The 26,431-nt window shown below is 52.5% G+C and overlaps 1 protein-coding gene across 6 annotated transcripts in view; it reads left to right on the top strand.

The window, feature by feature from the left end:
* Positions 1 to 26,431, top strand: part of LOC118211238 (filaggrin-2-like) — a 36,285-nt gene that overhangs the window by 9,286 nt on the left and 568 nt on the right. The window contains exons 1-12 of one of the 6 annotated variants that reach the window (XM_035388297.1): positions 3,752 to 3,805; positions 10,569 to 10,673; positions 11,127 to 11,189; positions 11,817 to 11,934; positions 12,571 to 12,661; positions 19,347 to 19,452; positions 21,971 to 23,443; positions 24,229 to 24,347; positions 24,446 to 24,523; positions 24,856 to 24,990; positions 25,307 to 25,416; positions 25,864 to 25,958. In XM_035388297.1, coding sequence (XP_035244188.1) covers positions 11,876 to 11,934; positions 12,571 to 12,661; positions 19,347 to 19,452; positions 21,971 to 23,443; positions 24,229 to 24,347; positions 24,446 to 24,523; positions 24,856 to 24,990; positions 25,307 to 25,416; positions 25,864 to 25,958 — 2,266 coding nt within the window. In that variant the 5' untranslated portion in view covers positions 3,752 to 3,805; positions 10,569 to 10,673; positions 11,127 to 11,189; positions 11,817 to 11,875. Of the gene's footprint in view, positions 1 to 3,733; positions 3,806 to 10,568; positions 10,674 to 11,126; positions 11,190 to 11,816; positions 11,935 to 12,570; positions 12,662 to 19,346; positions 19,453 to 21,970; positions 23,444 to 24,228; positions 24,348 to 24,445; positions 24,524 to 24,855; positions 24,991 to 25,306; positions 25,417 to 25,863; positions 25,959 to 26,431 lie in introns of those variants that run through there. The other 5 variants (XM_035388291.1, XM_035388296.1, XM_035388292.1 and 2 more) reach the window with 5 other exon arrangements.

The raw sequence follows: 26,431 nt of genomic DNA, 5'->3' as shown, positions 1-26,431 counted from the left end.
CAGACTCTGGAGCAAGAGATTAGGGATATTGAGTGCGGCCTTATAACACACAATAACCCTGATGGTGACACATTACAGAGGAAAAGACAGGAACTCAGCATGTTTTTACACGAGAGGGTGAAAGGGGCTATGGTTAGGGCACGTTTTATTGGTATCAAGGACATGGATGCACCTAGCTCCTTTTTCTTCAATTTGGAGAAGTCTGTATCCCAAACAAAGCAGATGGCGTGTCTTCGGCTCCCAGATGCAAGGGTGACCACCAACCCAGCTGAGATGAGGAGGCATGCAGTGGCTTTCTATACTGCCCTCTACGGGGCGGAGGACTCTGATGCAGCATGTGCTGCTGAGCTTCTTCAGGGGCTGCCTCAGCTGGGGATGGCGGAGCGCACCGCTTTGGACACTGACATCAGCCTGGATGAGCTTACTACTGCAGTAGGGCAGTTGACATCCGGTCGCGCTCCAGGCATAGATGGGCTACCTGCAGACTTCTATAAACATTTCTGGAGCTCCTTAGGGACTGACTTACTGGAAGTGCTACAGGAGTGCGCGAAGAGTGGCTCATTACCGACTTCCTGTCGGCGTGCAGCTCTCTCTCTTCTTCCAAAAAAAGGAGACCTGGCCTTACTTAAAAACTGGAGACCTGTGGCCCTCTTATGCACAGATTATAAGCTGCTTTCCAAGGTCCTGGCTAATAGACTGAAAGACTATCTGGAAATACTGGTTCATAAAGACCAGTCATATTGTATCCCAGATAGGTCTATCATGGACAATCTTTTTTTAATTAGAGATTTGTTTGATGTGTGCAAAATGTACAACCTTGATGTCGGTGTTTTATCCCTTGACCAGGAAAAGGCTTTTGATCGTGTCGACCATGATTTTCTTTTTTCTACTTTGAGGGCTTTTGGTTTTGGGGAGGGCTTTATGGCATGGTTAGGGTTGTTATACAATGGGGCATCATGCATGGTTAAGGTGGGAGGTGGGCTGAGTCGTCCAATTCCTGTTGAGAGAGGGATCAGACAGGGCTGCCCCATCTCTGGACAGTTATACTCTCTCACAATTGAACCACTTTTAAACAGGCTCAGAAATAGGCTCACAGGGCTCTCCCTACCGGGGCTACCACAGAGCCCACCATTAGTGGTGTCGGCATATGCCGATGATGTTAACATTTTTATAAAGGAGCAGAGGGATGTGGATGTTTTAGTTGAAAGTTTAGGTTTTTATGAAAAGGCTTCCTCTGCAAGGGTAAACTGGGAGAAGAGTGAGGCCCTACAGGTAGGACAGTGGCGGGAGAGGGCAGCTCCCAGCCTGCCAGGGGGTCTCAGGTGGGGAAGGGCAGGAATGAAGGTTTTGGGAATATTTTTAGGGACGGAGGAGTTTCAGTTGCAGAACTGGGAGGGTATCATGGAGAAGGTGTGTGCCAGACTGTCTAGGTGGAAGTGGCTGCTACCCCAGCTGTCATATAGGGGGAGAGTTCTGGTCATCAATAACCTGGTCGCCTCGACCTTATGGCACAGACTGATTGTCTTATCTCCACCAAGGGGCCTAGTTGAGGCGGTGCAGAGGACTATTGTGGACTTCTTCTGGTCCGGCCAGCACTGGATAAGGGCGTCTGCACTGTACCTTCCTGTTGAGGAGGGGGGGCAGGGCCTTATTGACATCCCCAACAGGATAAGGGCTTTCAGGCTGCAGGCAGCACAGAGGCTGCTTTACAACTTCGGTCTGAGCTGGCAGGATACAGCTCGACTGTTACTGCGGAGGGCTGGTCGACTCGGCTATGACAAGCAGCTGTTCCTGCTCCAGCCTGAGTTGGTGGACCTGACTGGGTTGACGCCTTTCTACCTGTCAGTCCTACAGTCGTGGCAGGTTTTCAAGGTCCACCGGGAATCAGAAATGACACCAGGGATGTGGCTGTTTGAGGAGCCACTGTTCTATACTGCCCTCATAAAAACTCAGACCTTGTCCTCTGCCAGCCTGCGGTCCAGCCTGAGAGAAGCTGGCTGTGTCAAGCTGGGCCATTTGATGAAGACGTCTGTAGACCAACTTGCAGAGAAAACAAACATCAGATCCTCTAGACTGCTGGAGAGGTTGGTGGAAGAGGTCTGTGCATCCCTGCCAGGGCCCCTAAGAGCATTTGCTGAGAACCGTACTCTGTCTGACCAATGGGATGATGAGTGTGAGTATGTATTTCCCCCTTTGACTGTCTATCCTGCTGTTGGGGAGTGGCAAGAAGAGGGGGGGGCGCTTGCTGTCTTTTACAACCCCAGAGTTGGGGGAGTTTGAGACTCTAAGCAAGAAAGCAGCTTATTACACCTGTGTCAAAGTGTCACACTTACGCTCTTTGGCAGGGATAGAGGCGTCGAGGTGGACTGGGTTTTTTGATCCAGACTCTTCCCCGAAAGGCTGCTGGCGGTCTTTGTACAAACCTCCCATTGATAAACGGGCAGGTGACCTCCAGTGGAGGATTGTGCATGGGGCCATAGCCACAAATAGACATCTGGTGCACCTGGATCCCAGTATAGGGGAGGGTTGTCCTTTTTGTTCGGGGGCGGAATCCCTACAACACCTTTTTATTCTGTGTCCCAGACTTAAGGGTTTATTTAGGCAGTTAGAGGGGTGGTTTCAGGGTTTGGGGACAAGATTTTCTTTTCAGTTATTTATTTATGGTCCACGGTATTCAGCGGCTAAAAGGTCTGTGCATGTTCTACTTAATTTTTTATCAGGAGTAGCAAAACTGTCTATATGGAAGACAAGAAAGAACTGCATCCAGGGTCAGGGGTCAGTTGACCCAGTCCTGATGATGAGTGGACTGCTGGCAGCCCGTCTCAGGCTGGAATTTGTATACTATAAACTGACGGATAACATGGATGCTTTCATGCACACTTGGGGTATTGGAGGGGTTTTGTGCACTGTTCAGGAGGATTTGCTATTACTTCATTTTTGAAGTATTTTCTGTTGTGTGGAATTTTTGGTTTTTGGTTTGTAAATAAGGATGTAAATAAGGAATTTTTTTTTTTCTCTCTCTCTCTTTCTCTTTCTTTTCTGCCTGTGTTTAGTTTTTTGATAGTCTTTCTTTTTATGTTCTTTGTCTATTGGTTTTATTTTTGAAGTATAGCAATTTTCTGTGTTGGAAAATGTCCCAATAAAAGGGGTTTTTAAAAATCAAAATCTCTCTCTCTCTCTCTCTCTCTCTCTCTCTCTCTCTCTCTCTCTCTCTCTCTCATTCTCTCTCTCTCTCTCTCTCTCTCTCTCTCTCTCTCTCTCTCTCTCTCTCTCTCTCTCTCAGATCTATCATCCAGCCTCTCCCCTGTTTGTTCAGATGGGCCTGCCTTTTCACCGAAGCTTTTGGGGGTTTTCCCTTCCACTTTATCTGTCCATCCCTGTCGAGGCCTGGCTGCCTCAAACACTCTCCCCTGTCCCGGAGATTTCGGCTCGTCCCTCCCGTCTGCTGAACGAATTTCAGTCCCTTCTGTTCGTTCGTGGCATGTGGGTTTTTATTATTATTTTTTAAAATTGCTTTTCCTTGAGGGTGTGTCTTTTCCACCCTGCTCAATGACGGACGGCCCAAGCTGGCTGTCGTTTGTGCTGCGCTTTATGAAATGTAAAATGTGTTTTGAATCCAGGTGGCTCCTGTTCGTGCTTCCTGATATTCACTGACGAATGACAGTTGTACTGAAATGCATGCCCTGTTTTATTTTATTTTTTGTACTCATTCTTTCTCGTTTTTTTTTGCCAGCACACACTGAATCCCCAGCAGTCCCCGTGTCAGTCAAACACAACACTGCCCCTGAGTCGGGAGCTAAAGAGTGTAAGTTAGTCTTCTGCACGACACGATGTCAGCACCACAGCGCAGAGCGGGGTGGCTTTCTAATCACCTGGCTCGCCTGGGCCCGCCCCCCTTGTCACGTGATCGCAAACGGGGACGCTTGATTGGTTGCCCTGCTGCACAGTGACCTCCGCCGTCTTCCCCTGGCCGTGTGCACCTTATGACACGGGTGGGTGGGTGGTTGGGGGTGGGAGGGCGGGGGGGTGTCCCAGGACCAAGATCCTGAGCCCCTCTGAGAGTCTCCCGGCGGGGGGCTTGAGCTGATCTTGTTGTCCCGGAGCAGAGGGAGGAGACCTGGCTGTTTTAGGCGGGTGGGGGGGGGGGGGGGGGGGGGGGGGTGCTAATCCAGTTAGCGAACAAGACCAGTGCTCACCTGGCTGATCCTCTTTAAAGTGCATTTGCTCTTTCGTCCTGTCTCGCCACCTTGACCTCGATGTGCCGGGAGGGCTAACCGTAGCCAGCGTGTTTAATTCGGTTAGCTGCTCCTCACAGGATGCCAGGCCAGCGCTAACGTGCTAACGTGCTGCCGCGTTTTTTTAAAGCCGCTGGGACGTCTGTGCGCGCTTCCGTCCCGAGGTGATCGCACCGGCGATCGACGGTTGCGCGGGCCCGCGGAAATATCTCGAACCGTTCCGAACTGGCAGCCCCTTTGGGGTACAGTCGCGCAGCCGAAACCCCAGTAAATATTTCCCCTTTGAAGGCGCGGTGCCCGGCTGCTGCTAAGGAAGCCAAACCCAGGCACTGTGCCCTCATTGGCTGTGTTTAAGGAAGCCAAACCCAGGCACTGTGCCCTCATTGGCTGTGTTTAAGGAAGCCAAACCCAGGCACTGTGCCCTCATTGGCTGTGTTTAAGGGAGCCAAACCCAGGCACTGTGCCCTCATTGGCTGTGTTTAAGGAAGCCAAGCCCAGGCACTGTGCCCTCATTGGCTGTGTTTAAGGAAGCCAAACCCAGGCACTGTGCCCTCATTGGCTGTGTTTAAGGAAGCCAAGCCCAGGCACTGTGCCCTCATTGGCTGAGCGGGCTCGTAAAACCCGTGTACTCGAAATTTCCAACTGCTCCCGCGGTTTCTTTTCATTCTTTTCAAAGGGCGAAGCTGTTTCTCACCGCAGTTATCTTTACCGTGATTTTATTTATTTCTTTTTTTTCCAGCGATCAGCCCTGTTTTAAGTTTGAGCAGAGGCCTTCAGCAGAAATAACTGTTACAGAAAAAAAACATGGCTCCTCCACCGTCTATTTGAGGCCACGGCCGCCCACACCCTCCCCCGTTCACAGAACCGCACCGAGACGTGATTTCTTCCATAAGGCTTTGGGGGTGGCTGTAAGACAGGCCTGTGCACAAACATTGACATAGTGGATCTGTGGAGGAGGATGTGAATTGGGTTCAGAGACAGGAGTCTCTGTTTTCAACACACTGTGTTCGCTACCTTTTATTTATTCATTCATTCATTCCTTCATTCTTTTATTTGTTTGTTCATTCATTAATTTATTTATTTGTTCATTCATTCATTCATTTATTTATTTATTCATTTATTCATTCGTTTATGCTAGGGCAGATGCAAAAAGGTGGAAATGGTGTATGGAGGGCTTCTTGTTGCTGGCTTTGGGAAGTGGTTGCAGTTAGGTGTAATATCGTCCTGGAGAGAGAGTGTGTGCGGATGTTCAGACGTCTTTACATGGTTGGGAGCGTTACGTCGGTGTTGAAGACAGGTCTGTTTAATTCCTGTGCCGGCGGGATCGGGGGACGTTCCGTTGGAGGTGAAATTTCGCGGCTGTTGGTACCTGCGCTCCTCTCTGGTCTCCTGTTCTGATTGGCTGAAGAGTGGCCGACTGCGCAGGCTGCAGCCGCACACTGCGGTTACCTGCGCTGCTTTCTGAATCAGCCGTTACAGAGTGCTGCAGTGTTTCCCAGCACACAAAACACACCACACACACACACACACACACACACACACTCTCGGTCTGCTGCTTCAAAGGTAGTTTTATTGGCTTAAATTAAACGATTATGCCGAATAAACCAAAGTAAGCTTTAAAGAAAAGTGCTCAGTCGTCAGCAGTTTTATTGACGACCTGGGGGTGGCTGTAATGTAACGTTGCCTTCAGTGCATGCATCTGTCCCACACATGCAGAAGTTTGGGTACATCCCACCCAAGCCCCCCCCCCCCCACCCCCCCCACAGCCCTCATCAGAGCAGAGGAATGCCGTCCCGTGCGGGCTGTTCTGTGACCCTCTGCTGGGAGATGCTGGGAAAGCAAATAGAAAAAAAACGAATTGCAGCCTGACTCACTGCACCCCCCCCCCCCCCCCCCCCCCCACCCCACTTGTCTGGGACAGCTACTGTATCAGAGCTGGGGGGGGGCTGTGCAGTTGGTTTGCTTTCTGTCAGTCCCCTACTCCAACCCCCATCTCGGTAATACTAACCCTGAATGCTCCAGAGAGGGGGAACTGAAGGGGGTGGGGTAGGTGGGGGGGGGGGGGGTGTTTGCTTCGTTCCGTCTGCATATTGTGTCCCGCTGTCTATCGGAGTCCTGCTTGAGAGGAGCGTGCGGACACTCTGGCTGGTCATCTGTCTTCTGCTTTACTGCCCCCCGGCCCCCCCCCCCCCAAACCCCACAAACGTTGCTGTGGCCAACATCTGCGCACATCTGGAAAACATTCCGTACCACCCCCTGTGCTTGGGGACTGGAGGGGGTGTCGGTGGGACTTCTGTGGAAGCAGCGCGGCGTGGAGCAGGGGGGGCGAGGGGCCTGGGAGGCGGGGGGGGCTGGGGGGGCGGTGTTGTATTCGGCACGGCTGCAGCTGGTGGACCCTCCGGGGAGGTGAGGGGTTCGGAGCGAAGGTCAGCTACACCCCCCAAAAGAGATTCACGACCAGCCGTCCTGCCTTCGAACCCGAGGTCAGCGCTAAAGGGATCCGGTCCCGCTGGGGGGAAGGGGGGAGTGCGGCAGATTCGGAGTACAGTCAGCAGTTTTGTTTTTACAACTGCACTTGGCATATTTCACACCATCAAGGAGAGACCGCTGTTGTCTAGCAGTAGCAGTAGTCTACGGAAGGCTTCAGAACTGAGAGTTTGACCTTTGAACTCTTTCCTGGCTCGGCGTCTCATTCGCTGACTTATTAACTTAGCCGGCTCAAATATCCGCCCCGGTCAGACTGTGCAGATGGGGGTTTCTGACCCTAACGCTCCTGTGCTGGGTGTATGTTCTCAGATGATTGGAGGTGGATGAGGTTGCGTTTGAAGACCAGCTGTCAATTGCTGCCCTGTGGGGGTCTTTGGTTGCACAGTGTGTCCCTGGGCCTGGACCCAAAGCACAGCCGCTGTCCCTGGGTCTGGACCCAAAGCACAGCCGCTGTCGCTGGGCCTGGACCCAAAGCACAGCCGCTGTCCTTGTCCCTGGGCCTGGACCCAAAGCACAGCCGCTGTCCCTGCTTTGCATGCGCTCGGTGTCAGCAGTGTGACCCGTTCACTCCGGGCCCCGCCCGCCTCGCTGTTCGGGTGTCTCGGTAACGGAGCTGAAATATTCACGGGCTTGATTGCGGAGGTAATGACATGCCCGTCTGCCTCTCCTGCGGGTTGGGCGTGGCTGCTGCTGTCTTCTGGAATCTTTGATATTGATATGCGAGCCCTGCTGCGTGTGTGTGTGTGTGTGCTTGTGTGCATATGTGTGTGTGTGTGTGTGTGTGTATGTTTGCTTGTGTGTGTGCTTGTGTGCATATGTGTGTGTGTGTGTTTGTGTGCATATGTGTGTGTGTGTGTGTGTGTGTGTGTGTGTGTGTTATAAGTGGTGCTGTGTGTCTCTGGTTGCCCAGTGCTTAGTGTGAGGGATCTCATTTGCCCTCGTTTGCATCGGGTGAAACGACACTGGACTGCAGTGGTGCTTACATCACCATGGGGACGGGGGGGCAGTGCTTCCTTACAGGGAGGCCTGCGGGGAGCTAGCGGGCTGATTGGTCAGAATCGGCCTTGGTGACGCAGGTATGGCCGCGTGCCCTGTCACTCATTATGAGAGAGCACGAGAGCTCCGCCCCTCACTGCGGAAGAGGAGCTTTGGTTGCACTTTGCCTCTGTCGCGGCGAAGGTCGGGTTACTTGTTGTCCGTACTGCCGTCCATCGTCAGTAAGGTTTGGTTGCACCGCACGCAAGTTCTCCCAATGCGGGAGAGTCCTGTTGCTTCTGCAGATATAAGGTTTGATTCGTTCAACCTTAAATGAACTTCTCTCTCAGCCACCCAGTTGAGTGTGTTATGATTGATTGACAGGTGTCAGTTTAGGCCCGTGCTACTGATCCGTGGTCCTGGAGCACCGCGTCCTCTGCAGGCATTCATTCCAGCCGTTTTTACTCCTGATTCAAATAGCCTAGCTGTTGCCTGGATTTATTGGATGTAGCTTCTCTCTCAGGTCCTGTGTGGTGGTGGTTTAATTGAAGGAGACCTGGGAAGAAAACAGGTTTTCTCAGGACTGGAGCTGGAAGCTTTGGCTTCAGTCCTTAAAATGGAGGCTTTTTTTTTTTTTTTTCTCACAACAACATCGACGCGCTCTGCACCCCCCCCGGGGCCGGCCGCTCAGTCCTGGCACGCCGGTGTGAGAAAGTTCTGCCGCGTTTCTCAAAAGCGCGCGTCTCTCAGATATTTATTTATTTATTTATTTACGAGCCAGCAGCGCTGAGGAAATGAGCGCGTCTGCGAGCCGTGTGGTGTGGTTCCGCAGGGTGACTCACTCTCTGGGCCAAATATTATTCCCCCCTTCCCCACCCCCCCACCCGTGCGGGACGGGGTTTGATGTCCCCGTCACGGCACCCTCTGAGCTGTGATCTCGCCTCTCTCTCTGTGTGTGCACGTCTCTCTGCTCTCTCTCCCAGTCTGAATAAAGCAATAAAACAAAACTGTGAAAGAAGGGTCCACTCTCCTATCCGTTCTGGTTTGGGCACGCTGAAATATGTGCCAGTTGCGTGCTGTAGTGTTAACACAACATAACGTAATGGTGAGAACAGGCTGTGAGAGCAGCCCAGCAATGCTCACCGTTTCCTAAAGCGTACCTGGTGCTCACCGTTCATCTGCAGCTTGCAACTTAGATGGCATCCAGCATCGTGTCAAGCCTGGTCTTGAAAGGAGTTTCTGCCTCTACTGCATGACCTGGCAAGCACATGAAGTAGAGGCAGGGACTGTACAATATTGTTTTAGCGTCCTTAAAAAAGCTGTGTCCCTCGTCTGTTCTTTCTCTCAGCGCAGACCCTCTGTGATGGGAACTGAGAGATCGGTGCCTCCTACACTGCAGGCACAACAGAAGCCATTTTCCCAGCATCCATTGCTGCAGTCATGTGACCTGAGAAGGTGCCCATGACTACAGCAAGCTCTTTGCCGGTCACACACTTGTAAATTAGCCTTTTTAGGGCCCTAGACTTTGTTCTACGTTAGAACGTTACATCCCATTAACAGTTCATTTTCAGCTAAGGATAGACTTTATTATGGTTATCTTCAGATTTTCAGTTAAGTTCAGTGGGATATTTATAGGGTGGCAAATGTGTGCTCATTTTAAAACTGCCCCTTACAATTCCTTTCTTCTGTTACCTTTAGTGGTTGTCTGTGGGCGGTCCTGTATCTTAGATACAGTGCTGTGTAAATGTTTTGATTAGCATTTATTCATTAAATCAAGCCTTAATCTGTGGACAGATATTCTTAATGTGTTTATGAGTCATGTGTTGGACTGCGTCCCGTCCATCTGGAAATGTGGTGAGAGAGAGAAAGGGAGAGAAAGAGAGGGAGAGAATAAAAGATGAGAGCGGTTTTTGCCTTCTGCACAATGTAGAATGTCTATAGATGGCTGTGCTGTGTTTCTCACACACAGTGTCTCACAGGAAATGGGCTGGGGGGGGGGGGGGGTTGTGACTGGGCCTCCTCTGCGCCCCCCCCCCCCCCATTTCTGTGATGACCCAGTTGCCCAGTTGGAAGCTCACGACTTCCTGTTTTTTGTAGTCCCTGTGGTGTGTCCTCAGGGCTGGGGGCTAACTGGTCCCAAAGCAGGAACTTTGTGTGCGTGTGTGTGTGTGAGGGAGTGTTTGTTTGTTTGTGTGTGAGCGTTTGTGTCTGTGTGAGAGAGAGAGTGTGTGAGTGTGTGTGTGAGTGTGTGTGTGTGTGTGTGTTTGTAAGCGAGTGTGTGTGTGTGTGAGAGAGACAGAGAGAGAGAGGGAAAGAGAGAGCTAGAGTGTGTGTGTGTGTGTGAGAGAGCAAGAGTGAGTGTGTGTGTGAGAGAGAGAGCTAGAGTGTGTGTGTGTGAGAGAGAGAGAGTGTGTGTGAGAGTGAGAGTGAGTGTGTGTGTGTGTGTGTGTGAGAGAGAGAGAGCGAGAGTGTGTGTGTGTGTGTGAGCGTGCGTGCGTGTGTGTTTGTGTGTGTGAGTGTGCCTGCGTGTGTGTGTGTGTGAGAGAGAGAGCGAGTGTGTGTGTGTGTGTGAGCGTGCATGTGTGCATGTGTGAGTGTGTGTGTGTGTGTGTGTGTGTGTGTTGATTTTGCGCAGCCTCTGTAGTGCACAGGGAGAGGCGCTGCTTTGTGTTGCTATGACAGGGCACGGCTCCCTGGCCCAATCACACGGGGCTTTGTGTCACATCAGAGCTCCTGCGGCGGGGTGGAGGGCATTGTCTGTGCTGAAAAAGCGCAGGTGTAAGCTTTCAGCCGGGCCCCGCCCCCTGGGTTTAGGAGCGCTCGGAGGGCATGCACTTTTAATCAGGAGCCTTCTGCTATGTGCCCCTTCAGGTTCTACCACTCCCTCAGCCCTGGACTCCGCCGACTTCTGTTCATCATCGCAAAAAAATGAAATGTGGAAAAGAAAAACAGGCCTTTATCTTGCCAGATCTTGAGGTGTGCAGCCAGGGCGATGGCACTTTGTATATGACTGCGAGTTTTTTGTCTGTCCCCTGCTCTGGCGGTGTTTGCTTATCATGTGAAGTGCAGTTTTGTCTGTCAGTCAGTCCTTTTGGCTAAAAGCGTCTGCCAAATGTCTGAATTGCAGTTTTAAATGGAGTGCGTCTCTGTGTGCATACTGCTCGTGTCCTGGTTCGTGCGTGTGTGTGTGTGTGTGTGTGCACGTGTGTGTGTGTGTGTGGATACTGCCCGTGTCCCGCTCCATGGTTTCTGGTTCTGTGTGCGTGCGTGTGTGTGTGTGTGTGTGTGTGTGTGTGTGTGTGTGTGTGTGTGTGTGTGGATACTGCCCGTGTCCCGCTCCATGGTTTTGTGTGTGTGTGCGTGCGTGTGTGTGTGTGTGTGTCTGGTGCCTGTAGCTTTCCCTTATCTCCATGCTCTTTTGCCTTCCAGTATGTGAGTGCTTTGCTGTTCTGGAGGATGGGGCTTTGGCTTATAATCTTCAGGAGCAGGAGAGTAAGTTACACATTTCCCCCTTGCCCCCCCCCCCAACCCCGTTTTACACCAATCAGCTCTCCTACACCTCTTCTGCTTAGCCCTCCAACCCCCTTTTACACCCATCAGCTCTCCTACACCTCTTCTGCTCAGCCCCCATCCCCATTTTACACCAATCAGCTCTCTTACACCTCCTCTAGTGAGCCCCTCCCCCCTTTTACACCCATCAGCTCTCCTACACCTCTTCTGCTCAGCCCCCATCCCCATTTTACACCAATCAGCTCTCTTACACCTCCTCTAGTGAGCCCCTCCCCCCTTTTACACCATTCAGCTCTCTAACTCCTCTTCTGCTCAGTCCCCATCCCCATTTTACACCAATCAGCTCTCTTACACCTCCTCTAGTGAGCCCCTCCCCCCTTTTACACCGTTGAGCTCTCCTACTCCTCTTCTGCACCTTTCCTCTCTTCTCTACCTCTCAGATACCCGGTGCCTCAGCGTAGTGAGCGATGTGTCGCTCAGAGCTCTGAATCTCTGCTTCTCTTTTTTTTAAGGCATCAGTTGTAAAGCGCTTTGGATAAAAGCGCTATATAAATGCAGTCCATTTACCATTTTACCCTTTTTTCCCCTGTCCGGTTCCTCTCTCTCCAGTTGAGCAGTACTACAACTCCAACGTGCAGAAGAGCCAGCTGGTGCAGAATGACATCCGCATGGCCAAGCGGCTGCAGGACGAGGAGGCGGAGCATGCCAGCCAGGCCGCGCGCCAGCTGTAAGGACCCGTCACCCGCCAACCCGCCCCACCCGCCACCCGCCACCCGCCACCCCCGTCCACCTCCAGTCTTCCGCTTCAGACAGCTCACGTTAAAAACGCACTCATCACAAACTAACTCCATCTCACCTGATCTACTTTTATTCTCATTGTCCTAGTTTGCTTTATTAATAACATTTATATAACACCTTCCATACAAACTGTTTGTCTTATTAACTCTTTTATGGTGTGAGATCACAGATATTAGAATGTTCGTAACCGAACATTCTAATGCTGATGTCACAATCTCCACTGGTAACTGAAAGCAGTGGAGTTGTAGAACACTTGGAATTTTGAGGGAGAAAAAAAACATACCTACAATACCTACTCCTTAAAGGGTTAAAGTTTCTTCAGAGACGTCGAGCATTCGAGGTTAGGAGGGCACATGTGGGCTGGTTTAATTGCAGGTGCGTGGTGTATTAATAGCCCTGGTGTTCTAGGCGTACGGTCGACCCCGATCTCAGTTTCCTGCCTATAATTAAATTTTCCGAGGACAGCTAGAGGTGCCCTTGAATCTTTCATTAGTCAGGAGCGGAGGATGCAGAGGGATCCACTCTTCTCCTCTTTTTCCTCCCCCCCCCCCCCCCCCCCCCCCAGCGAGGAGCGGGACTCGGAGTACGCGCGGATGATTCAGGAGGAGATCCAGAGATGTGCGGAGGACGCTCGGAGGAGGGAGGAACAGGATGAGGTACAGTACTTTCCGCGTGGTTACGCTCTTCCTGTTCTGGCTCTGTAACGCTGTGGTTAACCAGCGCGGTTACGCTACTGCACCAGGGAGGTCCAACCCTGCTGCTCCTGCACATATCCTGTCCTGTAGGTTCTCATGTCAGCCCTAAATTTGACGAACACAATTCCACTAATCAGCAGCTCAGTGAGATCTCTTAGCTGCTGAACGTGGTGTGCCTTGTTAGGGTTGGAGTGAAGACCTACAGGATGGGGGATCTCCAGGAACTGGCTTTGGCAGCCCTGCTCCACACTCACGTTAGACCTTGATCAACACTGCCTGGGAACGTTCAGTTCTGCCCTCGACCTGGTTCTGGCCTGGGTTTAATGTCACACCTGGTTCTGACTTTGCTTGACCCTGGACAGATGGTAAAACCAGGCCGGGGTAACCGGTAACCCTCTGGAGGGTTTGCTGTTTGGTACTGCGGGCTCCCCACCCGAGCCTTGGAGCTCGGTGATGACAGAGGGCCCAGAAACTCGGCCGGATGCGTCCGCTCTCCTGCCTCTGATTCTGGGCCCGTGTCAGAGGCCAGCAGCCTGCTCAGCCCGGAGAGCCGTTTCTCTCAGTTACCAGCCGGGGCGATTACAGCTGTAAGCGAGTCCAGACCCGGGTTCGCGGGGTCAGAGCGTAAATCACTGCTGTGGAGCTCGAGTGCACGGAGGGGGAGGGGCTCTTTCCGCTCAGAGCGGTGATCCTCACAGGCAACCCCCCGCCCCCCCCCCCAGCCCGCCCCCCTGCCGAGCGTGCCGCAGAGACCTGGGTCCGGCGGTTGGGGTTGCGGAGTAGGCCAGGGGTTGGAGAGATGGACGGACGGTCGGTAGGCCGAACAGTACTGAGCGCGTGCGGGTAACGAGGCCGTAGAGTTCTGGTTCTTGTGCCCGACTGGCCGCTATGCTCTGCCTGCACACAGGGGGCGCTGTGCCTCAGAGCTGATTAAGACCTCTGATGGGGAGCTTCTGATATAGCGCCTCTTGTCTGAGGAAGAAAAGCAGACTGATTTTTTAAAAAATGAAGGGAGGAGAGAGGTGAAAGGAGGGAAATGATCGGCATTAAAAAAAAAAATTGGTCTTTTTACAGGAGCAGCTACTGTGCCTGCACAGAGCCCTGACCCCAGGAGCGACTGCTTTCACTCATGCTGCTCTCTTTCACTCTCTCTCTCTCTCCCTCTCCCTCTGTCCTCCCTCCCTCTCCCCTGCTGAAGTTCCCCACCCACGTCCCCTCCTCCCCTCCCGCTGTGGGCGGGCGTTACCGGGGCAACGAGGCCCGCGTCCCCCTGGGAGCGGGTGGGGCGTCAGCTTCGGCTGCAGGGTCTGCGTATCGTCAGCCTGGCCTGTGTAAACACTGAGCGGGGTCCTGGGGGGTGATACCGGGGGTCTCAGGGCTGGGGGGGGCAGGGGGCAGGGGGCGGGGGAAGGGGGGTGATATCGGGGGTCTCAGTGCGGGGGGGGAGGTCCGGGGGGGGTGATACCGGGGGTCTCAGGGCTGGGGGCGGGGGGAAGGGGGGTGATAGCGGGGCAGGCAGGAGGGGGGTAATGGGTCAGAGGTGGTGGAGAGAAAGGGAACCCTCGCTTTCTCCTCCTGCATATCTAATTGTTGGACCGCAGAAATCCGGGTGGTAGTTTTGGATTTAAACCTGACACTCTTAGTCGGGGGTTTGCCCTGGTGGAGGCGGCTGTTGATGTTATTTCAAGATATTTCCAGGTGTTAAATCACTTTCAATGTCTTGAAATGCCACCTGGACCGGATTGCTCTATCATCTCAGAAATAGCTGTGCTACAGGACGTTTTACAGGGCAATAGGCGATTGTGTGGGTAACTGGAGACTGGACCCCCTCCCAAAGCAAACAGGCTTCATCTAGCAGTGTGAATTTTAAGGCCATCTTACTTGCACACTTTGTGCAATTATTTTTGGTGTGGTGGGGGGGAGGGTATGCCATGATTTCGGTGAAGGTGGTGACTGAACTGGCCTCATTGGCCCTGGACAGGTGTCCCGGCCATTGCGCTCTCTGATTGGTGGGTACCGACGGACGCCTGGTCTTGACACACACACAGCCGCGTTGGTGTTGACTTTTAATAACGTCTCGTTGCTCAAAACGTTAGCCTTGCCGTGAACCTGAGCGTTATGCGTTAGTTGGTGATACAAAAAAGTTGTGCCCCTCACCAACCGTGGCCCCTGGATCAGTTTGAAAGACCTCACTGGCCTTGGTGGGCTTAGTAGAAGTGCTGGATTAGCTGTTCCTGGATCAGGGTCTGCAGGCCCAGGAAGCGAGGGGGGGGAATTGCAGGGCATTATTATCAGCCTGTGTGTGTGTGTGTGTGTGTGTGTGAGTGTGAGTGTGAGTGTGAGTGTGAGTGTGAGTGTGAGTGTGAGTGTGAGTGTGAGTGTGAGTGTGAGTGTGAGAGTGTGTGAGAGTGTGTGAGAGTGTGTGAGAGTGTGTGAGAGTGTGTGTGAGTGTGTGTCCCTGTCAGGTTCTGCCCAGGTCAGCTCTGGGCTCATTCAGCTGGAGAAAAGGCTGCTTGTGCTGATAGTGCCGGCTGTGCTTGGATGTGCCCTTGATGCAGAAGCGGAGCCTGAGCCAAATTATCCCTCCCGGGTGTGTCACTGTCTGCTGACGGCTGTGGTTTTACAGGAGAGATTCACACACGCCTCTTATGGTGTCTTTTTTTATTTTTGTGTGTGTGTGTGCGTGTGTGTGTGTGCACAGTTTAAAATTAGCTTAAAGAAATGGTTGTTAAATAGCTTATTGTAAAAGTCTGTTACAAGTGTTCTTGATGTCATTATTTTCTTTTATTTTTTTCCTATTTTGTGTTTTTTTTTCTCCGTTTTTTTTTGCCTGAATTGCAATCTTTCATCTTGTCCCTCCCCTTTCCCCAGAGGACGACAATGGCGATAAGCCTTTGGTCTTCATTGTGTATTTTAAATGTATGTAAGGACTTGATGAATGCAATCTTGCATGTATCTTTCATTATTGTTAAATGTGTGAATGTAAATTGAGCAGTGCTCTGTGTGTGAATGTAAATCGAGCAGTGCTCTGTGTGTGAATGTAAATCGAGCAGTGCTCTGTGTGTGAATGTAAATCGAGCAGTGCTCTGTGTGTGAATGTAAATCGAGCAGTGCTCTGTGTGTGAATGTAAATCGAGCAGTGCTCTGTGTGTGAATGTAAATCGAGCAGTGCTCTGTGTGTGAATGTAAATCGAGCAGTGCTCTGTGTGTGAATGTAAATCGAGCAGTGCTCTGTGTGTGTGAATGTAAATCGAGCAGTGCTCTGTGTGTGAATGTAAATCGAGCAGTGTTCTGTGTTAAGTAAGTGTGAATGTAAATCGAGCAGTGTTCTGTGTTAAGTAAGTGTGAATGTAAATCGAGCAGTGTTCTGTGTTAAGAAAGTGTGAATGTAAATCGAGCAGTGCTCTGTGTTAAGTAAGTGTGAATGTAAGTCTTGCAGTGCTCTGTGCCAGTGACTGTTTTAACACAGAGGGGACTGCTGGAGGGCAGCTGCTGGTCAGAGGAGACCTGTGTCTCTCAGTGACAGTGACAGGTGCCTTTAAGAAGCTTGTGCAGTCTTAACCGACCCCCCCCCCCCACCATCCCCTAGACAACTTACAGCGACCCTGCACCTGGTGTGACTGGGCCCCATTGTGTCCCAGCGTCTCAGACAGGCTCCCGATTACACCGGCGGCCGGCTAATGATCCGGCTCAGGCCCCAACCCGCTTCACGCTTTTATGCATTAAAGCAGCGACCGTAGAGTCGCCTTTCGCGCTCGCGTTCCGCTAGGCCTCGGGCCGGGCGGCAGTCTCCTGGGACGCCGGCACGGTGCTGAATAATTTAGGCCCGACAGCCGACCCCAGAATGAGTTTGTGTTGTTAAGACCGCCTCCTTTTTGTGAAACCTGTTTTGAACACTGCAGGTTGTTCAGACTTCTAGAGACCCACTTCCTTTCATGGAAAGTGTTTTAACACGTTTTGCTCGTTTTTCAAACTTTTTAGTCACTTTAGTCGGTAAATAGTGCTCCTTTGTCCTTTCTGATTCACACACAATCTTTCCCTAGAGCTGCCGTCTTGTTAACTCTTTTTGCAGGGCCGAGCTGGCTCCTGTTACACCTGGAATAATTGCAGCTGAAAGGGGAAACGATTGTAATGCCTTCATTTCTTCTTCTTCTTCTTTTTTTTTTTGTCTGAAGCCCCAGGCTGTGGCTTGTCCTTCAGCTGTGATGTAACGCATCTGTCACCGTATTGTTTTATTTGAGCTGTGCTGCCACCTAGTGGATTTGGTGTGTATGCGCAACCAAATTTCTCTTCACGCTTCAAAAAGGGCAAGTTCAAGTCAGCCGTGAACGGCTTGTTAAATGTGGAAAAAGCTCACGTTTGAGACTTTTCTTGCTCTGACCAGGAGTATGTGCTTAAATTGCATTTGTTGAGTGATCATTAAGTGAAAAAGGCTAACTTTACAGCAGGGCCAGTACACATGCAGGGTGGTTTTGATTTTAGTGTACAGAGGAAACTTAGTGGAAACCAAACCACAGGATGGCAATGTTAGTCTGGGACCGCCCTCAGAAGGAAACCACCAGTGTCTGCAGTACATACTTTACCTCTTTGCATGCGTGTGTGCGTATGTTTCTATGTGCGTGTGCGTGTGTGTGCATGTCTGTGTGTGTGTGTATGTGCACCAGTGTGTGTGCGTGTGTCAGCGCATGTGTGTGTACGTATGTTTGTGTGTGTGCGCGCGCGTATGTTTGTGTGTGCATATGTGTGTGCGTGTGTGTGTGCATGTGTTAGCATGTGTGTGTGTGTGTGCGTGTGCATGCATGCTTGTGTGTGTGTGTGTGCGCGTATGTTTGTGTTGTGCGTGCGCGCGTTTGTGTGTGTGTGTGTGTGTGTGTGAGCTTATGTGTGTGTCCGTGCACATCTGTGAATTCCTAAGGTGAAATGAGTCAGGTGAAGGTGCGGGAGGCGGTTGGCGGTGCGGGGTGAACCTTTTTGCCGTGCGGTGTGGAAACTCCACACCTCGGCTCGTCGACCGCACCTTTCCCGAGCCCCCGAGCTCGCTGTCCGCCCCCCCGCCCTCCCGCCCGGCTGGCTGGCGTTCTCAGCGCAGGCCGGCGGCGTCAGCGCCCGTGGCGTACTCGCCGTGTTGGCGGACGCGTCGGCGCCCCTGGCCCTCCCTCCCGAGCCTCCTCCTCTGCAGCGAGCGCACGGGTCTGTGCGGTTTCCTGCCCGCGGGGTGACGTCAGCGCAGAATGTGCCGGAACTCCTCCTCTCCTCCTCAGGCACTGCAGATACTCCAGGAGGCTTTTTTTTTATCAGTACCGATTGGGGAAGACTGACATGACTAACTTCCTTTTCTTTTTTTTTTTTTTGTTGGTTCGCTATAGTCTTTCCTGTGTGATCACAGGTCACAAGCCAGGGTGCATTTTGGGCAGCGTTGTGCCCGGAGGTCAGTTTGTGTAGAGTGTACGTTACATTAAAGAGGAACCCTTGGCATTTTGAGTTTTTATTTTGCCTGCTGTGATGCGTCTGAAATGAGTTCTGTCTCTTAATGGCTGCTCTTTCTGTTAAGTGTACTGTTGACACCGCTGTGACAAAGCGATGATTTAATTGGGCTGAGAGACCCAACATGATAATTTTGATTGGTGGGAGTTGTCCAGTGGCTCGTCAGAGTGGAGCCTCACTTCTCAGTCTCATGAGCTGCTCCAGCTGTTTTTCTGCATGCGGCTTATTTGGAAAAACTTCCTGTTTTTTTTTTTTTTTTTTTAAACACAATCAATCAAATCAAATTTTATTTGTATAGCGTATTTTTTACAGCAGTTGTCACAATGCGCTTTACAGACAACCCTGGCCTAAACCCCCACAGGAGCAAGCCTAAGGAAACAGTGGCAAGGAAAAACTTGCCTCGTTCCTCATTGGGAAAAGCAATGCCTCATTCCATTCCATTCGGTTAGCAGTAGCGACTGTGACATCAGCATTAGAAGGTTCAGTTAAAAACACTCTAATCACGTATTTGCGATCTCACACCTTGAAGAGTTAAATTATTTCTGCAGGATCCAGTTTCTGCTTTGCAGGTTGTGCATAAGAGCACATCTGGCTGTAAAAATCCCATTTTCATTTATTTGCCGTTGTACGTAAGCCTGTGTTTCAGGGAAAAGGCCTGTGTTCCCTTTGTTACACCCCCCACAGACTCGGGTGTTACTCTCAGCTGTGGGCACACTAGTGCGTTTTAATTTCCTTAACAAGCAAATGTTCTTCCCTGTTTAACCCAACCTGTGGATTTATGTTCGTTACAATTTCAAAACCCATTTCAAGGAAATGTGTGATTGTGCTGATTATTACCAGTCATAACGGTTTGGTATTGTGTTGTTTATTAGGTTTTTAAAATGATCTCTTAAGGCTTTTCCCCCCCCCCCCTTGGAAATGTAGTGGTTTGACACGTTTTATATACAAATCCAGATGAGCAAGAAGGTCATTTCTGTTCCATTGCTTTTCCTCCAGGCACAGTTGATGGGAGTTTTGGGGGGGAAAAAAAACAGTTGACACAAGAAAAGGAATTGCTGTGTATGCATGCTGGACAATCATGCACAATCATGTCGGAGTTTATCACACCGTTTTTCGTTCACAGTTTGATTGTTTGCTGATTGCTCAGAAACTGTCTCGACAGGAAATGGCGAAGCGCCTACAGGAAGAGGAGGAGCTGGACATCAGGAGGCGGAGGCTGGACAGCGGTTGCCATGGGGACGGCGGCGACGTCGTCCTTCTCGGAGAAGGTATGGCCGGGATTGGCCGTCCTGCCGCTGGCCTACAGCGTTCATTTTATAAGGTGTGGGGGGGACTGTTAATGTAGTACAAATACTGTACACTGAACTGAATTTTCCATTTACTTGGTTGATCGCCAAACGTCTCTGGATCTTTTCCTGGAAGCGCTGTGTGATGGGGGGGGGGGGGGGGGGGGACTGATCATTTCTCATTAAAGAGCCTCGGGGGCTGACATTAACAGCCTGGTCCCTCTCTGTTAGACAGGCGGGCAGACAGACAGACAGACAGACGGGCAGACAGACAGACAGACAGACAGACAGACAGACAGGCAGACAGACAGACAGACCTTCAGGGGAGTTAGACTGTCTCTGTCCCTCTCTGAATTGAAGAGCTGAGCTCATGCTGCAGACTGCGGGGCCAAGTTGGGGAGGGGGGTGGTCAGCAAAGCGCTGAGCTGAGGTGCGCACAGCGGGGGGCCCTCCTTTTCCGCTTGCGCCATTGCGGTGTGTAATTCTGGGTAAGCAGATGCGATCGCAGGGGACCGCTTTATCACATCAGAGGAAGTGTCTCACGCCACCCCCCCCCCTCCCCCCCACCCCTTTTATCTCCACCTGTCCTTCCCCTCCCCAGCCAGAGGTGTATCTTGTGCATCTCTGGTAGAAGTGGGGTAAAAGTCACAAACCTCTACCTATCCGAGCTGTCATCTCCCTTCAGCGACAGCTTTGACGTTGGTACCGAAGGTCTTAAAGCTTTAAAGTCATGGACCCCGTGGAAAGGGTTTGTTTCTGACGTTCCGGCCGTGTGCGGGTCTGCTGAGGGTCACAAACCTGAAGCGTGAGGCCTCTTACCCAGGGGAGACACTCCTTCCTCATACCACTAATTTGGAGGGAATGCGTATCTACTGCTAAAATTTAACGTGTTAAAAATAGCAACCCTTGGTGCCCTTTTAATTACAAACAGCCGCTGGTCGGCCTGCGCTTGTTAAAGCGGTGGTGAACGTGCGCTTCCTCTCTCCGGTGGATCTGTCCTCTCTGTTCGACGCGCTGGTGAAGGGTGGCTTGCTTTGCGCGGAACCTGTGAGTGTGATCTGGTAACGGCTGAGGTGTTCTGCTCTGCACAGCGTCCCTGCAGAAGTGCTGCTCCGGGTCTGTCTCTGCTACGTCTCATCAGACCTGTGAAACAGCGTGTGTGTGTGTGTGTGTGTGTGTGAAATGAACATGCAACTGCATTTGAAACGGGCCTCAAAGGCTGTTGCGTTTCCATCCAGGTTGCGCTCCCCTCAGAAATGATCAAATCATCATGCAACTTAACACGGCCAATGCCACAGTGTTGATATTCGACATTGTGTGACCACTTAAAAAAAAAAATAAATAAAAAAAATAAAAATTGGGGGGTTCAGAAACGGTCGATTATCATGGTTTTGAAACGCAAATTGAACAAAAAAAAAAAAAAAAAAGGTAGTATTCTTGAGCGAGAAAAGCAAACTTGGTCATATGGGCTTACAGGATATGATCAGTAATTCACCCATCTATCTCAGGGTTGTTTTCACAAGGTATTAAAATGGCAACACTTGAGTGTAGAGGCTTCCTTTTGAAGGAAGGCTTCATTCACTGAGTGAAGGTCTGGGTGGGGCAGCGGTCTCGATGGCGCAGAGGTTTGGTTGGTGCAGAAGTGACGCAGTCTGTTGATTTGAGCACAGTGATTGGTGCTGGTGTAGAGCAGTCTTTGCGGGTCTGAAGGCTGATTGGTCGGCAGTGATCGTGCTGGCGGTGCGTAATTGTGGAGCGGGGGGGGCTAGTGCATGTGGACCAGGCTTTGCTTTGGGATGGTGGGCTCGGACTGCGCGCGACTTTGCTAGCCTCCGCTAACTCTACTTCCAGCTGCATGGCCCCTGGACCAACTAACCCTCCTGCGCCCACCCCTCAACCCACCCGGCACCCCCCTCCCCCCTCCCGAAAACCGGACCTCACACCTTTCCTACACCCCCCCCTACCAAAAACCCACGCACCCCCTGTGCAGGCCCATGGCTCTCTGCAGACCCCCACACCCCTTGTTTTAACCACGGCGTCCTGCATGCTAGCTGGCCCACCCACTCGGTTCCCTCTGGCTGTGCAGGCCCTTGGGCTCGGTCTAAATGCGGTTTTAACGCACAATGCAACGCCGTTGGGCCACACGAGCACGTTTCACAGCTCGGAGGTCTCTGAAAGGAAGAAAGGGTGGAAACGTCGTATCAAAAATAGTATCCCTTATTTTCACACCGAGTCCTCTTCTCAGTCATGCACGAGTTGGTTTTTGATAATGCTCACAGTCAGATGATGTCACTTCCTGTCCGTTGTGCCGTAACGTGTTGAATGAGCTTCTAATCCCACTGTGGCACCCCTCGCCTGTATTCACCTGTAGCGTCTCCTTGGTAACCATGCACCATTGTTGACTGCACCTGCCTGATACCACTAACCCCCTTCCCCCCTCACTCCCTCCCTCCCTCCCCCCTGCACTCCCGCCCCTGCTTTGTGTTTGGCCTGTTTGAAGAGCGCGCCAGTGTGCCCGAGCGGTCTCGTCCACGTCGGCCCGTTCGCGCCCGCCGCGGCCCCAGCACCAGCCCCAGCCCCGACTCCAGCTTCAGTGAGGGAGAGACTCGCGTCCCTCCCGCCAGCAGGGGGCGCTCCTCCAGGTCGAACACTGACTCCGACTCTGCGGAGCCTCCCCGTGAACCCCGGAGCCCCGTCCTCCAGAACAACAGTGTCCCCCAGCAGGCCTCCAGACAGAGCGATGCCCTGCGGCTGATTAGAAACCTTCTCCGGGAGTCTTTAGGCCCCACCTATAACTTCGATGAAGAGGTCTTCCTTAGACCCCCCTCCGTGCCAGCCTACAGGCTGCAGAAACGACTCAACACCGCCCCCTCTGGTCAACAGGGGCTTGACCGCCACTCACAGGGAAGGCGGAACCACAGTTTCCCCAGCAGTGATAGAGCGGGGGAGGGCTGGGAAGAGGGGGCGGGGGGATCAAGGAGGAACGGGAACAGGGATGAGAGGTGGCATAGCAACAGCTACCATGGAGATATGAGGCGGGAGGATGAGTATCATAGCAACGACGCGAGATATCAAGACAGGGTGTCCTACAGCCAGACTTACAGAGAGGGCGGAGAGTACAGCCAAAGGCACGTCCACTTTCAGGATGACAGGCGGCGCTACAACAGTTACCATGGGGATGGCAGGAGAGAAACCGCTACAGGCGGCTACCAGAACAATTTCTTAGATAGGGGCGTGGCTGCAAGGCGTAGCAGCTACGGCGAATCGCGGCCGGTGCAGCGAAGCGGCAGCCAGGGTAACCAGGACGTGCACCGGACCGGGACAGGCGGCTTCCATCATCTGAGTCAGGTCTTACTGCGCACTGTGCCCGCGAGGCGCAGTTACCACGGAGACGTCAGGGACAGGAGGAGGGAGGCGGGCCGAGACGACCGCCGGGCGTACGGCGACCAGGGCGCGCAAATCGGGCACCGGGTGAGCGCCCGGGAAAACCCGCCTATCCAGGAGGACAGGGTCTACCGCCCGGGCGATCACCGCGACAACAGGTCCGCGGGCCAGGACCACGGCGACCGGCGGGAGAGGGGGGCAGGTAGCCATGGGAACGGGTGGGGGAGAGAGGAAGGCGGGGCCGGCAGGGACAACAGGTCCGCGGACCAGGACCACGGCGAGCGGCGGGAGAGGGGGGGAGGTAGCCGTGGCAACGGGTGGGGGAGGGAGCAAGGCGGGGCCAGCGGGGATCGCGGCCACGGCGACCGCAGGGTGAGGCGGAGCGTGAGCGAGCGCTGGGGGGCGCGCGAGGAGGAGCCGGGCTCCAGCTCGGAGGAGGAGGAGGAGGAGGAGGGGAGGTGGAGGGTTGAGAGGCGACGGAGCGAAGGTGGGGGACAGAGGGAGGAGAGGCCGCCGAGCAGAGGCGTCCGGCGCTCCATCAGTTTCTCCGGCAGGACGCCGCCCCCCGCGGCCGGACACAGGGGTGCAGGTAACCCCTATCTGCGGGACCTCTCTCTTCGCCCGCCGTACAAAAGCCCTGCTTCGGGACGAGGGGAGTTTGCTGTGGCAGTTTGAGTTCTCTCTTTCCACTGGTAGTGTTTTTTTTTTTTTTTTTCTTTAGGAAGGCCTCTGAAAATCTGCTTCATTTATTTCCTGTTTAAATCTGCTGGGTGCGCTTTCACTGCAGTACAGAGGCTGTGGACCCCTGATCATCCACAGTCTGGTCCCTGTGCATCCAGGATCTTTCCGGCATCTTTCCAGTCTTTCCGACTCAAAAACGCCTCTAGCGTTATTATTTTTTCTGCGTGTAAACCTTTCTATCCTGGTGTTCAGCCTGGCTGTGTTGATGAGTGCTGCTTACAGGGTGTATTGTTCAGGCGGCCATTTTGATAATCTGAGAGAACTGGAGCCCTATTTCCCTCCTTACTCAAGAGTATTACAGAGACATGAAAATCCATCTCATGGCAGGCAGCGTGTGTATGTGTGTACATGTGTGCATGCTGTGGTACTCTCTACACCTCATAAGCATACCTGCTAATTAGATTCTGATTGGTTAAAGATTGGGGGAAATAGGATGTTTTGTGGTTGGACAACAACAGGAGTCCTGTAGGACTGTTTGCATGGGGTTCATGCAGGAGCTTGAACCAGACTTGGCCCCAAACGTTAAACTGCACAATTGCGTGTTGTCATACCAGCACAAAAGAACACCGCCATGCTGAAGCTCTTCTGGCTCAAGCTCTCCAGGGCCTCCCGGCTAACAGCGTTACCTTGCAGGGCCGGCCCCTCGACGGGACGGGGCGAGCCTGGAGCTCAGGGAGCTGGGGCAGGTGCTGCGGGACGAGGAGCTGGCCCGCATGCTGCAGGAGGAGGAGGAGGAGCGGCTTCTGAGGAAGGTACCGGCAGCCACGGCGCCCCCTGCAGGTCCTCCTGCGCCGCTGCGCACCCTGTAGTCTGCAGGTTTCTTTCTCTTAAGCGTCTGTGTCCCTTTCAGAGCCCGACGTCTCCGCGAAGCCCGCAGGACTTCAACCCCAGGGGGGATTTCAGAGTTGCCCAGGTGGCCCAGGATGAGGTGGGTGGAGCCAGGAGATTGGGAGGGGAACGGGGAGGGGAACGGGGAGGGGTTGGTATGCCACACTCAGTTAAAGATCCCAAGATAAAAAGCCAAGCTTTGGACATGGGAATGGCTCTTGTCTCCAAAGGCTGGTCTTTCTGGGTGCAAATGGGGGTGCATCACAGGAGCGCACTCACTTCAGCTGTGCTGGTCCTCATACAGCTGTGGTTGGCACCGTACTGACTGGGGGGCATTAAATTCTCATCTGAAAATTGTTGGGGGGGTGGGGGGGGGATGGTAAATATTCCTTTTTAAGTTACATGTGGTCACGCGCTGCGATTTCCTTCCAGGAGATAGCCCGCTTCATGCAGCGAAATGAGAGGAAGACCCAGCGGCGGTCAGGTGACCCCGAAGGTCAGGGGTCGCAGCGGGAGCACGACGACCCAGGCAACGGCCAAGAGAGAAGGTCAGCTCGGGAGAGAAAGGTACTTCCTAAAGCGGCGAAAGTCACATGACCCAGCTGTCACGATGTGCAATGACACATTTGGTGAAGCATTTCCTGTCACACACACTCAGAACTTTATTTCAAGCTTGGAACAAATCAAGTGGTTACAGGCCAACCGCGGGCCTCTCTTCAGATTAAAAGTCTGAAGCAACAGCGATCCAGTTGTAGTTTCTGATGTCATAAAAGGGAGGGTGACAAAATTATAGTCAGTGTGATGTCACAAAGGATGGTAGTTCTACAAGTGCAGCCCCTGTGATGTCACAGAGAAGTGTTGTTACGATGCTGTTCCGCCTCAGGTGGAGGTGCCTCAGGGGCCCCGGCTGAGACTGGACTCAGAGGGGTTAAACTCGCCTAGTGAGGACCTGTCCCCAGAGTGCCAGCCCCCCAGTCCCAGCTCTGCGGCATCGTGAGTCCCTGTCCCAAACGCCTGTCTGTCTGATGTGTGCTGTACATTCTGTACTCTCTGTCACTCTCGCGTGCGCACACACACACACACACACACCCACATCACACCCCGAACGTTCACACGGTACACACATACACACACACACCAAAATGTCACACGACAGTACATGCACAGACACACACACACACACACTATACACACACTCACGCTCACACACACACACACACACACACGAGTAAGACGCTGTGCAAAGCATGCTGTGTGAGACGTGTAGACAGGTGGAAACGGTGCTGGAGTAAGCACACTTTTCTGACGCCTGGTCTAGCGCAGAGGAAATGGTGGAGGCCTCCTCTTGTGGTTTGTGGTGATCTCGAAGATCTGCGCGAGCGCTTCATCACCGAGCGACAGCACGTTGGCCCCGTGACCTCACCCGTGATGTCATTGCAGGCAGCTGCAGGCCGTGAGGAACATTGCGGAGGAGCTGGACCCCACCTTCAGGGCCATACGGCGGGACAGCAATCCAGCGGGACAGGCCTCCTCTGGTACGGGCCCGGGACCCCCCCCCCCCCCTCAAAAATGAGCTGGGACACGTCCAGGGGCTTATCCTGCTCTTAATAAATAAATGCATTTCACACTGTTCTTCTGAATCACTGGCCCCATATGTGTGTGCTCTGCTGCTGCTTGGAGTGTCTTTGGCATTCCTGTGTTTTTAGATAACTGAAGTGTAGATCATCTCTTTGTCTCTGCTCTCTTTGTTTTGTCTTTCTTTGTCTTTGTGCTTTAAATTACAACCTGAAGGTAAGATTTAGGTGTGTAGGGCATTGTTATACCTACCTATATTTACCCTTGGGTTAGGCAAATATGTTGTTTTTCCAGTGTATAGCACTCCATTCTAATGCTATTTTTAAATTGCTTGTACACCCATTATAAAATTTTAAATGAAAATGAATTCACATAACTGTAGTGTGACTCACATGCAGTCAATGGTGGATTAAGACTGCTCATCTTGATCAAT

This window comes from Anguilla anguilla, chromosome 13 (genome assembly GCF_013347855.1).
Source record: "Anguilla anguilla isolate fAngAng1 chromosome 13, fAngAng1.pri, whole genome shotgun sequence".
NCBI lineage: Eukaryota > Metazoa > Chordata > Actinopteri > Anguilliformes > Anguillidae > Anguilla > Anguilla anguilla.
The sequence above is the reverse complement of the archived record's forward strand: the minus strand, read 5'-3'. Positions and strand labels throughout refer to the sequence as shown.